The 16,147-nt window shown below is 37.7% G+C and overlaps 2 protein-coding genes across 2 annotated transcripts; one reads left to right on the top strand and one right to left on the bottom strand.

Annotated features, from left to right (window-relative positions):
* Positions 1–22: 22 nt before the first annotated feature.
* LOC143552598 (uncharacterized) lies at positions 23–2,320 on the bottom strand. Its single transcript, XM_077042775.1, has 4 exons — positions 1,864–2,320; positions 902–1,249; positions 622–830; positions 23–287 (listed from the first exon to the last, which is right to left on the bottom strand). Exons 1-4 carry the CDS (start codon positions 2,318–2,320, stop codon positions 39–41), a joined length of 1,263 nt encoding a protein of 420 aa, XP_076898890.1. The 3' UTR covers positions 23–38.
* Positions 2,321–8,603: 6,283 nt separating this feature from the next.
* On the top strand, positions 8,604–13,834 carry LOC143552588 (uncharacterized). Its single transcript, XM_077042766.1, has 7 exons — positions 8,604–8,729; positions 9,657–9,921; positions 10,011–10,096; positions 10,171–10,317; positions 10,703–10,805; positions 10,903–11,015; positions 13,478–13,834. The coding sequence occupies exons 1-7, from the start codon at positions 8,604–8,606 to the stop codon at positions 13,568–13,570; spliced, it is 933 nt and encodes a 310-aa protein (XP_076898881.1). The 3' UTR covers positions 13,571–13,834.
* Positions 13,835–16,147: the final 2,313 nt, after the last annotated feature.

Genomic DNA, 16,147 nt, shown 5'->3' with positions numbered 1-16,147 from the left:
AATCCCCCTGTTTTAAAAGGTTGAAGTTAACATAAATATCAACAAGGGAAAAGAATGGGAGATGGGTCCCTCTCTAGTTTTCCTGACATATCAACAACAAGCTTCTTCATCTTTTCTTCACTCCAAAACAAGTGCTCTTTGGTGATCTTCACCATCCTCAGCACCCTGCTCATCACCTTCACATCTATCAGTCCGAGTAACACCTCCACCTCCTCTTCCGTTGCAGGCCACTCGTTCTTTTTCCCCCCTTTCCTCTTCTTCCACAGCTCCTTCAACTTCACCTTCCTCTGCATCCATCAGTAACCAATTAATTAATTAATTAATACTTCATCTGTCCCATTAAAAGTGTCCATATTCTCTTTTTTGTTTATCCCATTACAAATGTCCACTTTTAAAATTTATTAGTCAATTTCCAAATTTGCCCTTAAACACACACAACTAACATTAACAAACAATATTGATGGACCCACCTTCCAAGGGCATTATTGTCATTTAATAAGAAAAAAAAAGGTAATCATTCAATCCACCTTAAACTTTGTGTTTTTCAAACTATGACACTTATAATGGGTTGGAGGGAGTAATATTTAACCCGACTTCAAACAACTTGGTCGTTTTTCTTACCTTGTCGAGTGAATACTGAACCTGCTGAAGAGGGGCAGCCATCTGGTTCTGGCCTTGCCCTCCAAACAGATTCCGGACACCGTTTGACTTCTTCTTATTCTTGTCCATCTTTATAAACATCTGGAAAGTAAGAATTGAGCTCTCAATTATCCTGATAAGATCAGGAGCGCGAACCAACATATCCGATTCCTCTTCTGTCATCTCTTGACCTAACAAGAACAATATATGTAAACTGTAAAGCTAGCCAGTGCATAATTAATTTTGAAAAAGAATGTCTTACCTGATATATTTGGAACCTGCAGAAGTTTGGGAAACGAGTTTCTGGTGTTGGCGTAAATTTCAGGCCTGAGGCCAGGCTCGAAAGGCTCGTTTTCAATGAAGCGTTGCAGCAAAACCTGAAACTGCTGGAACTGCTGTGCACTGTGGTTGTAACATTTGGAAGTTTCGGATTGACATGTAATTAGCTGCGTGTACTGGCAGTGGAGTGCCTCCCAAGTCAAGCACATTTGAGAAATGTATGATGTCTCGAGATCCAGATACGGATCGTTGAGGTCTTCATCTTCAGGAGGTTGTGTCTTCTTCAAGGACAGACATCGAAACTTCTTGGACACAGACCTTGGTGAGGAACCTGATCCAAAGCAAACAAATTCATTCAATCACTAGGGTTGTAAGCTAATCGAACGCTCAGCAAACTGTCTGTAAACTGTTTGGCGGGAAGTTCGTTTATGTTGTTTGTTTAATAAATGAACGAACATGAATAGAGGCCTTGCTCGTTCAATTGTGTTCGTTTACGTCCGTTTATGTTTGTAAACGTTGTTTGATTATGTTTTTTCACTAAAGGTTTTTTTAATATTTCTTAATGACATTTTTGATCTCATCATATAGAATTAAGTAAAACTTTAACTATAAAAGAAAAATATCTATGAGCATTATTATGTGACTAATTTATATGTAGAATTAAGTAATTGACACATGAACATAAATGTTAAATAAAACACCAACTGAACTGAACTGTTGACACTGACCATTGTTTGTGTTCATTGGCACCGGACCGAACCATTCTCAATTAGCCAAATCAAATAAAGCATTGTGTGTGTTGGTTCATATTTGTTTGTGAAGCGTTCACAAACAAATTCATTTGCTTAGTTCAATAAAAGCTTAACAGGCAAACATAAACAAGGCCTTGTTCGGTTCGGTCCTCTACACCCCCTCCCCCAAACAGGAAGTACCAAAAACAGTTACCAATTTGTTTGAGCAGCTGGGTATTAAGGCGATCAAAGAGCAGCATTCGGTCGCAATACTTATCATAAAAAGCCCCAAAACAAGACCACAACTGGCGCCCCTCTTCTTCCACGTCTCTCCATTCGTTCGAACTCGCTTCGCCCTCCTCGAAACAGGTTTCGGTTTCCTCCTCTTCATCTTCCGCACATGTTTCTTCCTCAGGAATGAGCACCATAAAACTGTTCCTTCTGAGCTCTTTCAGCCTCCTCTTCACTTCGTTCATGATAAAATCATCATCATCATCCTCCTCATCAGCACCACCATTATTATTATCCGACTTGCCGGTGTCTTCTTTTTCTTCTTCAGCAGCATTAGCATTATTATTCTGTTTGTTGATGATCTCATCATCGGCCAAAGGTGTGTTGTCAGCTGGTGGGTTTGGCTTAAGGGTTTTTTTTCTCAACTTAAGAAACTCCATAACTAGATCAGTACAATGCGGAGAAAGAAATGAAATGAAACCCTTGCTAGGATGAAGTAAGTCGATCGATCTTTCAAGTGTTAAAAGTTGATTCAGCAGCATTAGATGGATTCTAGTGTAGTGAAGGTGAGAGGAAATAGAATATAATAATAATAATAATAATAAAAATGAAAGAACAAAGAGGAGAGAGAGTGAGGGAATATTGTCAGGCAAACCCACTACCCTCTTTACTATACGGAAGCCATGAGAGGGCACCAGGTCCAATGCCCACAACACAGACAGACAGACCCACCCGCCAAATTATGTTACACTGTTTTTTTTAAGTTTTCATTTTCTTTCTTGGATAATACCCACTTTCATTTTATAATGTCACATTTAGATAATACATTTTTGCCTTCATGTGGACGGACGTTGCGCCTTAAAAGTATGTGAAATTAAGTGTTAGGAACAACCTAGGTTACTGTTACTGTTACTCCCACGGGCCACGACCATGTAGTGGAAAAAAAATGAGCTCTTGTTTTTTTTCTTTTTATTATTATTAATAATTTTGGTCAACCCTCAATTCCAAAGACTCATGGGTGCGGGTGGCCTAAGAAATTCAGTAATAAGACAAAAGTTAAAAGTAATTAAAAAAGTTAATGCAATCCAAACTTAAGTAGTTCTCATCCACATGTCATAAAATAATTGGTTATAACCCAAAACTTAACTGTTAATTTCTCTTAATAATTTAATTCTTAAACAACTTGTAAAATTTAACTTTAAAATAAAATATAAATATATTGTATATCTTAATTTTTTTTTGAACATCTCGATATATATTCTTTTTTTAAAATGACTTATTTCAAAATATGTATGACTTTTTAATATTGTTTCGATACAAAACTATTGGTTTGAAAATGTATTTATTTTTTATATTTTAAAAACTCACAAGTCATATATATTTGATAAAAATATTGGTTATGTTGGGTTGTGAATGAGAGTAAAAAATTTGGATTGGATTGTGTAGGTTGAAAAGAGATAAATTAGTTTTTTTTATTAAAGGTTGGGTTGTCAATAAAGATGATAAGGAGTGAGTTGCTCAGTTTGCTCAAAAACTTGTGTTTTAAACTATTGAATGCATTATTATTTTTTTATCAACTACCCATGATCACATAGACGCATACGTACTTCAACTCTTTCCATAATCATCTAGTCTTTGTCCTTGAATAGAATTAATACCCTAAAGGACGGTAGCTAATACTATATCAACAAAACCACAAATGTGAAACTTACTAGAATTCCTATCTTGTTGAAAACATGTCTTCATTACAATTAGTGGCATGGTGCCCATTACCCTTTCGATTCAATTTTAGTAAGTCTTATGTACATATTTACTCATGCTATCTGCATGCAAGACCATACAACAATATAACAATCTTAGATGTTCATTGGATTTTTATTAGTTTATAACTTTGTTCATTGGATTTGTGTATGGTTTATGTAGGGGTATGGTACTAAACCCGGTTTTACGACCCTAAATCTATTATGTTTGGCTTATTTTATTATATGGACTAATACAATGTTATTGGCCTGAGGGGGTTTTGTGGAGGTAACCCTAACTGGGCTAGGCCCATTAGGGTTCCATGATGGTGGCCATGAGGCTCTCTATATAAGGAGGTCTCCACCTCCTTATTAAGGGGTCATGCTCAATAAGAGCCACCACCACTTTTTTGTGTCTGTAAACAAGAGATCTTTGAGATTTCTTAGCAGTCACCTCCACGCCCCCGAAAAACCATTGCAGGTATCAAGCAACCGGAGAAGAAGATCAAGACGTGGTTCGTTCATCTCGAGAATCCGTGGAAACATCGTCATGGATCAGGTCAGATTCATTTCATGCTTCGACATTGGCGCCATCCGTGGGACGGCAACGAACTGCCCTTCGATCTTCATCTCGGCTGTCAGATTTCCCCCAGGAAAAACCCAGATCTGGAAGTTTACAGAAAAAGGCTTCAAGGCTTGTTCTATTAAAGCTCAAAAAGATCCATAGATCTAAAAGAGGCTTCCAGATCTGTGCAAAAAGAAACTGCCTGGTTCGAATGATCAAGTCTCCGGATCTGTGATGGTTTTAAATCTGCTCTGAGCTTCAGGTCTATCTAGATCTGATTTACAGATCTAGATCTAGATTACAGACCTGGATTTTAGGTTTAAAATTGCAGATCTAACTCTTAAATTGCAGATCCAAAAATTATCAGACTCCCGCCACCATGTACGCGCGCCCGCGGATTCTCACTCCGCAGCCATGCATGTGCCGCCGCGGGAACCACCATATGGGTTTTGCGCAAGAGACCTCCGCCACGCACGCGCGCTCGCGAGTCACCACTCCATCGCCGTGCATGCGCGCCTCAGGCCACGCGCCAAACTTAAAGGTTGGGAACCCTCATAATATCCCATATGGCTACACGCCATATTTAAATGTTGGGAATCCTCATAATATCCCATATGGCTACGCGCCATACTTAAGGTCGGGAATCCTCATAATATCCCATATGGCTACGCGCCATACCTAAAGGTTGGTAATCCTCATAATATCCCATATGGCTACGCGCCATACTTTAAGGTCGGGAATCCTCATAATATCCCATATGGCTACGCGCCATACTTTAAGGTCGGGAATCCTCATAATATCCCATATGGCTACGCGCCACACTTAAAGGTTGGGAATCCTCATAATATCCCATATGGCTACGCGCCATACTTAAAGGTTGGGAATCCTCATAATATCCCATATGGCTACGCGCCATACTTAAAGGTCGGCAATCCTCATAATATCCCATATGGCTACACGCCATACTTAAAGGTTGGGAATCCTCATAATATCCCATATGGCTACGCGCCATACTTAGGGTTGGGAATCCTCATAAACCCATCAGGCCAAGCGCCAAACTTAAAGGTTGGGAATCCTCATAAACCCATACGGCTTCGCGCCACATGCTCACACATATCACAGTCTACGCGCACGCACACGCAACATCTGCGCGTGGCGCGGGACACAAAATCTACGCGCACGCGCATGCAACATCTGCGCGTGACGCATAACACAAAGCCAGAGCCTATGCGCACGCGCATGCAACATCTGCGCGCATCGCATGACGCGCAGTCTACGCGCACGCGCAAGCTTTTATTATTATTATAGCTCGTAAGCCGCAACTCGCGCAAGCTTCATTATTATTATAGCTCGTAAGTCGCCTCACGCGCAAGCTTTATTATTCTTATAGCTCATAAGCCGCCACGCGTGCAAGCTTTTATTATTCATACAGCTCATAAGACGCCTCGCGTGCAAGCTGTTATTATTCTAATAGCTCGCATGACGCGCAGTCTACGCGCACGCGCAAGCTTCTATTATTATTATAGCTCGTAAGCCGCAACTCGCGCAAGCTTCATTATTATTATAGCTCGTAAGCCGCAACTCGCGCAAGCTTCATTATTATTATAGCTCGTAAGTCGCCTCACGCGCAAGCTTTATTATTCTTATAGCTCATAAGCCGCCACGCGCGCAGGCTTTATTATTCATACAGCTCATAAGACGCCTCGCGCGCAAGTTGTTATTATTCTAATAGCTCGTAAGACGCCTCGCGCGCAAGCTTTTATTATTATTATAGCTCGTAAGCCGCAACTCGCGCAAGATTCATTATTATTATAGCTCGTAAGCCGCAACTCGCGCAAGTCTCATTATTATTATAGCTCGTAAGTCGCCTCACGCGCAAGCTTTATTATTCTTATAGCTCATAAGTCGCCACGCGCGCAAGCTTTGTTATTCATACAGCTCATAAGACGCCTCGCGCGCAAGTTGTTATTATTCTAATAGGTCGTAAGACGCCTCGCGCGCAAGCTTTTATTATTATTATAGCTCGTAAGCCGCAACTCGCGCAAGCTTCATTATTATTATAGCTCGTAAGCCGCAACTCGCGCAAGTCTCATTATTATTATAGCTCGTAAGTCGCCTCACACGCAAGCTTTATTATTCTTATAGCTCATAAGTCGCCACGCGCGCAAGCTTTATTATTCATACAACTCATAAGACGCCTCGCGCGCAAGTTGTTATTATTCTAATAGCTCGTAAGACGCCTCGCGCGCAAGCTTTTATTATTATTATAGCTCGTAAGCCGCAACTCGCGCAAGCTTCATTATTATTATAGCTCGTAAGCCGCAACTCGCGCAAGTCTCATTATTATTATAGCTCGTAAGTCGCCTCACGCGCAAGCTTTATTATTCTTATAGCCCGTAAGACGCCTCGCGCGCAAGCTTTATTATTCTTATAGACGCCACGCGCGCAGGCTTCATTATTCTCATAGATCCATAAGTCGCCTCGCGCGCAGGCTTCATTATTTTTACAGCTCGTCACCATCATGAGGAAAACTTCCCAAAACTCAAAGACAATAAAGACAAGGCCGAATAAAAGGGAAAAAACCGCATCATGACCTAACACACCTCATAAGGTCCAGCGCTCCACCTAGACACTTGCGCGCCCAGGAGCAACGCTGGACTTGGGGGGCTTGTAGGGGTATGGTACTAAACCCGGTTTTACGACCCTAAATCTATTATGTTTGGCTTATTTTATTATATGGACTAATACAATGTTATTGGCCTGAGGGGGTTTTGTGGAGGTAACCCTAACTGGGCTAGGCCCATTAGGGTACCATGATGGTGGCCATGAGGCTCTCTATATAAGGAGGTCTCCACCTCCTTATTAAGGGGTCATGCTCAATAAGAGCCACCACCACTTTTTTGTGTCTGTAAACAAGAGATCTTTGAGATTTATTAGCAGTCACCTCCACGCCCCCGAAAAACCATTGCAGGTCTCAAGCAACCGGAGAAGAAGATCAAGACGTGGTTCGTTCATCTCGAGAATCCGTGGAAATATCGTCATGGATCAGGTCAGATTCATTTCATACTTCGACAATTTATTCTCTGAAGCTTCTCACCCTATTTTGGGTCAACATATATAGTTGAAAGATAATATATAACTAATCTATCACTCCTCTTCTAAAGCTAAAATAACATTGTGATAAGAGTTATGATGTATGGCAACATCCGTTAATAGCTACCATGATATGACTTGATACAAAATTAAACACGTTAACATTTGAGGTAGATGGATTTGGGTGACAAGCAGGTTTATATGTTAATGACACCAAAAAAAAATGTCTAAACGGGTTCATCTCGCATAACCTATCCGCGACAATCATAACACGTTTAAATTGTGTTGTTAGGTAATACTTTGACAAGACATATTTATCGCCAACTTATCAAAACAATGCACTTTTATAAGTAGTAACCAGTTGAATATATATTAATCAAACATGAATTATAACTTTTAAAACTTTTGTTTATCGAATTAACCATGTCTTGTTATTTAGCGAGTCTTGTCAATAATAACGTCAAACATGTCTTGTACCTCGAGCTATTGAAAATGCTTGTATTTGATTGCGTTACTTGTCGTGTCATTTGAGCTATTAAAATGTTTTTTTTTGTTATTTTAAACATGTCATGTCATACCGATATTATATCGTTAAATATAGGGGTGAGCACGGTTCAGTTCAGTTATTGGATGAAACCCAAACCAAAACCGAAGCTATCGGTTATTTAGAATACCAACCTATTGGTTTTCGGTTATCCGGTTATTTTCGGTTTCGGTTATTTTTGATTTTTTTATTGTGAGTAAACATTAAAAAAAGAGAGAGAATTCAAAAAAAATAGAGTACCTGAATATACTGAATTCAAAATACAAAAAAGAAGCACGTGTTACGTAGAACCAAACTAATACAAAGTTATATGGTTAGTAGAGTTTAAAATTTAACAAAGTTCTTAATAAAAAAAACCACTAAAAGTTTGGTCCGAATCTTTGTTCATTATCTTTTTCATTTTCAAAGTTTATACGCAATCTTCAGCATTTTCAAACTGTCAATGGTAGATTATTTTGGTGTTTTGTTTTTGGTCATAACATATTAAAACAAACACGTAGAAAACATAGGTTTCGATTAATCGGTTTGGTTCGGTATTTTTGGGTACTTTTAAAATGGATAATCGAACCTAAACCCAAAAATCATTTTTTCAAAAAACTAAAAAATTAACTGTCGGTTAATACTTTGATTCGGTTTTCTGCTCGCCCTGGTTAAATCCGTTACATTAACCTAATCCATTTTGAAAAAAATAATAAAAAAATCAAATGGTATAAATAAAAGTTTATAATAACAGTGAAGATGGATAAAGACAAATATTTTTTAATTATTTACAATTTGTATGTATGATTGGTATTCTATTCTTGATTGATGTTATGTTGATGAAAACTAATGTAGCTCTCCATTTCCCCAATTTTCACCGGCCGCCAATCTTCAAGACTTCCTTTCGCTTCTCGAATGCCGTCAACACGGTTCGTAATCGCTTCCTCAAATCCCTAATTTTTATATTTTCTTTCTTCCTCATTATTATAATTATAATTAAACCCCTACATATACATATTTGTATCGCAATTATTCATTTCATTAACATTTGGAATTGTAACCAATTACTGTTTTCTGATCTAATCTCATCTTCATACTCTACTATGCTGCTATAATAACAATAATAATAATAATAATAATATGTTGGAACTTATTATAAGGCTGATTCTGAGATGCTTTATATACATACATATGTTGCATACTATTTAGGGTTTATAGTGTATCACGCCCACGGCCCGGTTCATCTCTATGTATTGTATATATGTTTAAATAATATTGTTGTGGTGTTACTGTAGCTGGTGTTTATGTTGACAAAAAGCATCAATGTTGAACCTTTATTCGCCTACTTAGTTGATATTATTTATACAAAACAATGTATCAAGGATCCAGTGAGACTGTAACGTGCTGAACTCTATTTCATTAACCTAACTTTGACCTATTTGCCGCTGAAGAAATGTTTTCTGACAGTCACAACTTTCAACCTATTTTCCTCCCGCAATCTCATACTACCTGAAAACTAACCCTGTTAGTTTTTCGATGACATGGGAAATGATTGCTGGAGAAATATAGGTTGAAAGCTGGGACCCTCGGATTTTTTTTTCAGTTGGTATTAGTTCCGGCCAATAAGTCAGAGCTGGGATTATTAAAATCCAATAACTCTTTATGTTAATACCACTGTACTAACTCATACACCATTTATCACATGTTCCTTTTTACAAAGTAACTCAAAAAGATGGTGATTTAGTTTTCTGCACAAAAGCAAACATTGACCATGAGAAGTGATCGTCTTATTTTTCAATAAGTTTTACGATTAAGTAGCTTTTTGCATTGCTGAGTCTGTTTCTTTAGTTTTGCAGGATCTGAAATGGTACACAGGAGAAACTCGTTTGCAAGCTGTTGTAGTTTCTCAAGATGCAACTAATGTCGTCAATGACAGTCCAAGAGAAGGCTCTTCAGAGACAGAACCCATTTTAAACGAGTCTAAAAGTGTTGAAGGCTGTTCATCTACCTTTGAAATAAGAAGTGATTGTTCCATAGCCGTTGAGACTCCTGATTCTAATGAAAGTAACAGTTTGGTAACTCCAGACCAACCACAGTGCCGTATATGCCTTGATACTGAAGGTCTGATGACCGTTTATTATAACGCTTCAGATATCTATTTCTGTATAATATTGAGATCCTCTTAAACCTCATTATTAAATGATGTACAGGGGAAGACTTGATTGCACCATGCCATTGTCGAGGCACCCAAAAATATGTCCACAGGTCATGTCTTGACAATTGGAGGTCAACCAGGGTAAGTTAGTTTTAAAGTAGCTGTCATCGGTATATTTGTTGTTGCTGTATACAATAAATTACTTGCTGGTGCAGGAGGGGTTTGCTTTCTCGCACTGCACAGAATGTAGGGCAGTGTTTATACTACGTGCAAATGTCCCACCTGATCGCTGGTGGTTGAGGTTGAAATTCCAGTTGCTGGTTGCAAGAGATCATGCATTCATTTTCATCATTGTTCAACTGGTATGATCAACATTACAATTGTCATAGATGAGTGTCTTGTTTGTCACATATATAAACATAAAGATGACACAATATTCTTGAGGCATATCATAAAAGCTGATATAGTAGGCATGACACTGGTTCAGCTGACCGTTTGTGCCCTTGTTGGCTATATAGACTTATATATTATCAACCAGATAATAATTGATTGTGAGACAGTTTTCTGAGTGTATATCAGTATATGAATACTTGTTATGATGCAACTTCTGAATTCTTATTAAAATGCCAGCCTGTGCATGTATGTTGACCAGCTACATGAGTCCTTGTTCTTTCAATCTATCCATGTTTTCTGTTAACAGATGTAATATAGCATGTAACAAGAATTTTGTTTGGTTACTTTCAACAGATTGTGGCGTTCTTAGGTGTGTTGGTCTACAAATTTTATGGAGATGAACTGAGAGAAATGTTTGGATATGAAGAACACCCATATGGGTTTTACACGATGGCTGGTAAGCTCGATTCTATATGAACTGAATTTAAGGCTTTAAGCTTCCGTTACCTGCTAAGTTGTAACATATCATCTTTTTATTTATTTTCTAATTTCAGTACTAGCAATAGTGTTGGTGGGCTTGCTCTACGGTTTCTTTATAGCCATAATATGTGGACAGCGAATTAACGAACGCCACTATCACATTCTTGCCAAACAGGAACTCACAAAGGTTAGCCCTTTTACAAAAATGATTTATTGGTAGGAGTTGAAGAGCATGTCCATACAAGTTATTATGTAACATCTATTGGTAAACCTAAGGATAAAATAAACTACTTATTTAAAATATGGACTCCCCAGTTACTGACATTGTAAAGGCTAGAAATGGATGAAAATATGGCTGAGAAAATGTTTTTTTATTTAACATGTATTTAGTCAATTATAATCTTCTTCAAGTTCATATATAAGGAGCTATTTCACTTTATAAAGGTTATGCGCTATGACTAATTTTATAAAATTAAAAGCAATTACATATGAATTAGGTTTCACATAACAATTCTGATTCTCATAGTGATTTCATATATTTCCAAAATTGGTCCAAACTTCTCAAATTTTAACAGCTATAATATACATGTAAGGTGTCGTACAAGTGGTGACCAAAACTTGATTGAAAAGATAATGTAGTTATATTACATAATGACCAAACAAATATATGATTTGCTCAATTTATCCAGAGGCTCATTGCTCCTTTTTAACTCGTTTTGGTGCTGTACGTGAACGTATACACCACGACATCTTAGCAAAGCTAACTGAATACATATATGGTTCACTTTGAGAGCTAAGTTGAAATTAAAAAAAAAACTGTATGTAACATTTCATCACATTGACGTTTGATGCACCGTTCAAAAGATAGAATTTCAGTTCAAGGGACACTGTTTTGTGACTTATCTTTCACATAGCCATGTGACATGAAAAAGCCAAACTGACCAAAACTCAGTTTATTAAAGGCACTGCTAACGTATTTGAGGTCACATAGCTGTGTAACTCACTGTCAAAATTTGGGCATTTTATTTTAATAGCGTCATATTCAGAATATTTACTCAATCCTAATCAATGTACTCCAAGAATTTCTACATATATTCGAAGCATATTGTGAATCAAAGTGATAGAAACCAGAAATCTAAATTACTGGAACTAAAATAACTAGCGACATTCGAGATAGGCTTGATCTCCGATTAGCCAATTCGAGAAGGCAAATCTCCAAATACAAGGTTGATAAACCTTAATTTTAATTAACAATAAACATAGATCTCCCTAACCATAATCTCTACACTATTATAACAAGAAGAAAGGTAAAAACCGTCCCATGATTTGCTCCTCTATTTTTGGTAACTGAATAATTGAGTTGACCCATTTTTTGGTAACTGTTTAATTGTGTTGACTGCTTTGTGGGTACTTATCAATACTTCCCGCCCGGGGAAACGACTTGTCCTCAAGTCGAAAAGAAGGAATTTGGCGTGCCAAGCAATAAGCCATTCAATGGTAGCCGCACTCGCTTCATATACCCGCTTCATAGAGTGTGGCATATCATTGTAACTCCAGCTTGAATTAGGTAGCCAAGCGATAAGCCATTCAATTGTATTCTACCCATGGATGAGCTGAAACGGGATGTTGTTGAAGGTAGATTTTCCAATTTATATCCTGAAGAACCGTAAGTGTGGTGGGTATCTTCGATGAGGGCCTTGTAATAGGTCCATTAGACCTGCCACAAGGAATTGATAAATTGTTTGTAATGGTGTGTAGGCTGATTTCAACCAAAGTGTCATCATGATTCTCTTCCTCTTCCTTTGCTGGACAAGTCTTAACTTCTTCATCTGTAGCCTCTAGCAATTTAAATATTTTCGTTTTACATTGGTGACCCGTAGTTGAAGGTGGAAAAGAATCAGGTAACAGCCTCGAGTGGTTCTGTCCCAACTTGGATTCATATTCTATAGCAAGTCTCATAGCACTGTAAACTTTTTGAGGCTTATGAATTCGAACCTCAACTTTCAGCTCCTCTTTAAGCCCATTTAAGAATACCCCAAGTAGGCAATTAGCGGGCCAATTAGATACCCTGGCAGCCCGTTTGGTGAATTCCAGCCTATACTCGTGAACGGTGCCAGTTTGTTTAATGCTACAAAGATGTTCATCAGGGTTCTGGAATTCAACGGAACCGAATTGTTTTTGCAGAACATGAACCAAATCATTCCAAAAAATAATTGCTCGTTTGGGAGACAACCACGAGTAAAAATCCAAAGCTTCCCCCTCGAGATGCGCTAGAGCGATATCAACCCGTTCATCACAAGGAATTTGGTAATAACGAAAATACCTTTCAGCCTTCAAGATCCAATCACTTGGATCGCCAGAGGAGAAGGTTGGAAAGTCAATTTTGTTGTATGAACGATGGTTTCGGTTGTGGTTCCAGGATTTATCGCCGACTTCATATCTTCCATAACCACCGCCGGATTTGTCCTTAGACGTGCCCTGTGATTTGAGTGCTGCAATATCGTCCTTTAGGGCTTCCATGGACTCAAGTCGAGTCGCTATAACTGCCAACTGAGCAGCGATTGTATCACGATTGTATCATGATTGACATTTATTTGTTCTATATGCTTCATGTAAGTCTTTAGAGTTAATATTGAAAGGTACGTGCAGGAGTATATTGTAGAAGACAGAGAAGTGAACAATGATGCTGTTGAACTTGACCCCAACCATGTCACAGAGCTAAGAATGTTGGGTCTCTATTGAACCACAAACGCCTTACCTTCACTTATTATTATTTCAAGGTAACCACATACATCTTGCTCCTAGTTTATTATTTGCTACCAGTTGTTCCTGACCGACACACATGAATCCAGGTCTTGCAGTTGATTCTTCAGGAGTGAGTGTGTTGTTACTTTGAACAAATATTATTTCTTGATTGGCTGACAACTGGCTTTGAGTTTCTATCTTGTGTTGTAAATGTATTCTTTACATGTACACGTACACGTACAGATGGTTCATTCATCCTCATATATGGATGTAGGCATCCCACGTCCGTTATACAAGATTAGCCATTTTCTCTCTTTTCATGTCCTACCCTTGTTTTTTATGCGTTGTTCGGAGTTTGTTTTTAAGACGTGAGTTTTGGTATGCGTTTTCACAGATTTGATTTAAAGCAAATTCTAGCAACTAGGCAAAAGATATAAAAGAAATCAATTTAGTGATGCCTTTGATCTTGATTTGGGTGAATGGAAAAAAGGAGAAATAGAGAACATGTTTCTGCTAAATTTTTAGGTGGGACAAATCAGTATGCTGTATCATAGTTGTTAAATGCGCACTTAAGGTGCAGAGGGTGAGCCTTAGGCATAGGCGCCAGGCCCTCAAAAGGCAAGGGCCTGAGATAAGCAAGGCGCGTAGCATAAACATAGATTTTTTTGTGTGTGTTTGGAGGGGGAAGAGGGGGGGGGGGGGGGGGGGGGTTAGACATGTTTTAGGATGGTTACAGGCCATTGTTGGATGTTTATGACCAGTTTGCCCAGAGTTTGCAATATTACCGGAACTTTTAAGATTTGGCCGGAATCTCGCCTGAAGGTTGCTGGAGGACCTGGAAGGCTGCAAGGCGCTTTTCCTACACCTCGCCTGAGTACCTAGGCGCTTGCCTGAAGGGCTTTTGACAACACAGTGCTGCACATCTGTTGGAATGACTTAAATATGGGTTCGTTTTGGACTATCTATATAAATTTACCAGCAGATATTATTTTCAACAGCATGTTTGAAAATTAGAAAGAGTACGGGTCAGATTTGGTTCCCCTATTTTTCTCATCAAAAGAACGCATCTGCAGTGTTTGGTCAGATATTATCTTCCAAGTCACGAAATCAGGTTAGGGTTTCATCGTTTGTTGTTTGTTGTAAACATGATTGCTTCTTCGTTGTTTTTGATTTCTTGGTTACGTTTTCATGGCAAGTTGGGTATTTGAATATCACAACTTAATGTTTTCTAGTTCTGCTTTTGAGTGATTCTTTACTTATTCTTGTTTCGTTAGTTTTAGTTAGGGGTGGCAATCCTGTCCCATGGGTTAAATGGGTTGTATCAAAATGTATAAAATGGGTCAGAATTAGTCAAACTAAAAAAAGAAAATGATTGAAACGGGTCAAAACGGGGTTTTTTTATGGAACGAGAAAAACGGAGGAATTTTTTTGGTATTTTTACTTTTTAAGTTTTTTATTTATATTTCGAGTTATAATTTTTTAATTATTTTTTTTTAATTTTTTTGTTGAGGGGTTTTGAAATGTGTTTTGAAATCTCAACCCATTTTGACCAATTTCAAAACCCCTCAACAAAAAATTCAAAAAAAATTATAGCTCGAAATATAATTCAAAAACATAAAAAGTAAAAATACCAAAAAGTTTCCCCCGTTTTTCTCGTTCTATAAAATAAAATAAAAAAAACCCCGATAAATGTCAACCCGTTTTGACATGTTTTAATCATTTTTTTAGTTTGACCCATTCTGACTCATCTTATATATTTTGATACAACCCATTCAACCCATGGGTCAAGATTGCCACCCCTAGTTTTAGTATAGGTTACAATTTGTGCCTGTTTTTATTAGTTTGTAGTGGAACATGGGATGTTGGATTGTTGCTATACCATGGAAATTCTACGGACAGTAAATAGAGAAGGAATTTGTCCCCAGATGGACGAGTTAGATTTCAATCATTTACAATGTTTAAAAATCCAACCATGTTGTAGATTTGTCAATTAACTTCCATTAAAAAGCTGCTTAAAGTATATCTAAGGCTTAAGTGTGTTGGTTGCTTGCTACATATAGATGGATTTCCAAATCATAAGTGATACGAACCACTATTATTGATTCATTGTTTGGCTCACATATCACACGCTCTATATTATTTATGTATCGTCTGTTTTTCGTCAAAAGTATCGATTCATTGTTTGCAAATGCGTGGAACATGTTTAGCCATTTTGAATTAAGGTCTGCCATTGATATCCTAGGTAAGATTCTGTTAACCACTAACACAAAATTCGATTCCTGCATAAATTTTGATTCAACTTCAGTCCACCTAAACCCATTGATAATATATTATTGAAATTCCTTATGATTTCTATTTCTGGATTTTTTTTTGTTTGTCAATTTATAATTATTTAAGGGAACAGCAATGACTAATAATTCAACCCCGGGAATCTGTATTTGCATTGAAACCAGGCACATGATTCCGAAACACTTTTGTCTTATATATAATACAAAACCATATTTATTTATTCCTTTAATATTTCCTTTAATATATAAACAATAAAAAAATCAACATCAGTAGGTACCTTAAGCA

Source organism: Bidens hawaiensis, unplaced genomic scaffold, assembly GCF_021521415.1.
Source record: "Bidens hawaiensis isolate Kalapana, Puna unplaced genomic scaffold, B.hawaiensis_p1.1 tig00001032_1, whole genome shotgun sequence".
NCBI lineage: Eukaryota > Viridiplantae > Streptophyta > Magnoliopsida > Asterales > Asteraceae > Bidens > Bidens hawaiensis.
The sequence above is the reverse complement of the archived record's forward strand: the minus strand, read 5'-3'. Positions and strand labels throughout refer to the sequence as shown.

Coding starts and splice junctions, on each gene's coding strand:
- LOC143552598 (XM_077042775.1), bottom strand. CDS start 2,320: ATGGAGTTTCTTAAGTTGAGAAAAAAAACCCTTAAGCCAAACCCACCA. Junction 1,250..1,863: donor CCAGCTGCTCAAACAAATTG/GTAACTGTTTTT, acceptor GCTTTGGATCAG/GTTCCTCACCAAGGTCTGTG. Junction 288..621: donor TTCAGTATTCACTCGACAAG/GTAAGAAAAACG, acceptor TGATGGATGCAG/AGGAAGGTGAAGTTGAAGGA.
- LOC143552588 (XM_077042766.1), top strand. CDS start 8,604: ATGATTGGTATTCTATTCTTGATTGATGTTATGTTGATGAAAACTAAT. Junction 8,730..9,656: donor TCTCGAATGCCGTCAACACG/GTTCGTAATCGC, acceptor TTAGTTTTGCAG/GATCTGAAATGGTACACAGG. Junction 10,806..10,902: donor TGGGTTTTACACGATGGCTG/GTAAGCTCGATT, acceptor TTCTAATTTCAG/TACTAGCAATAGTGTTGGTG.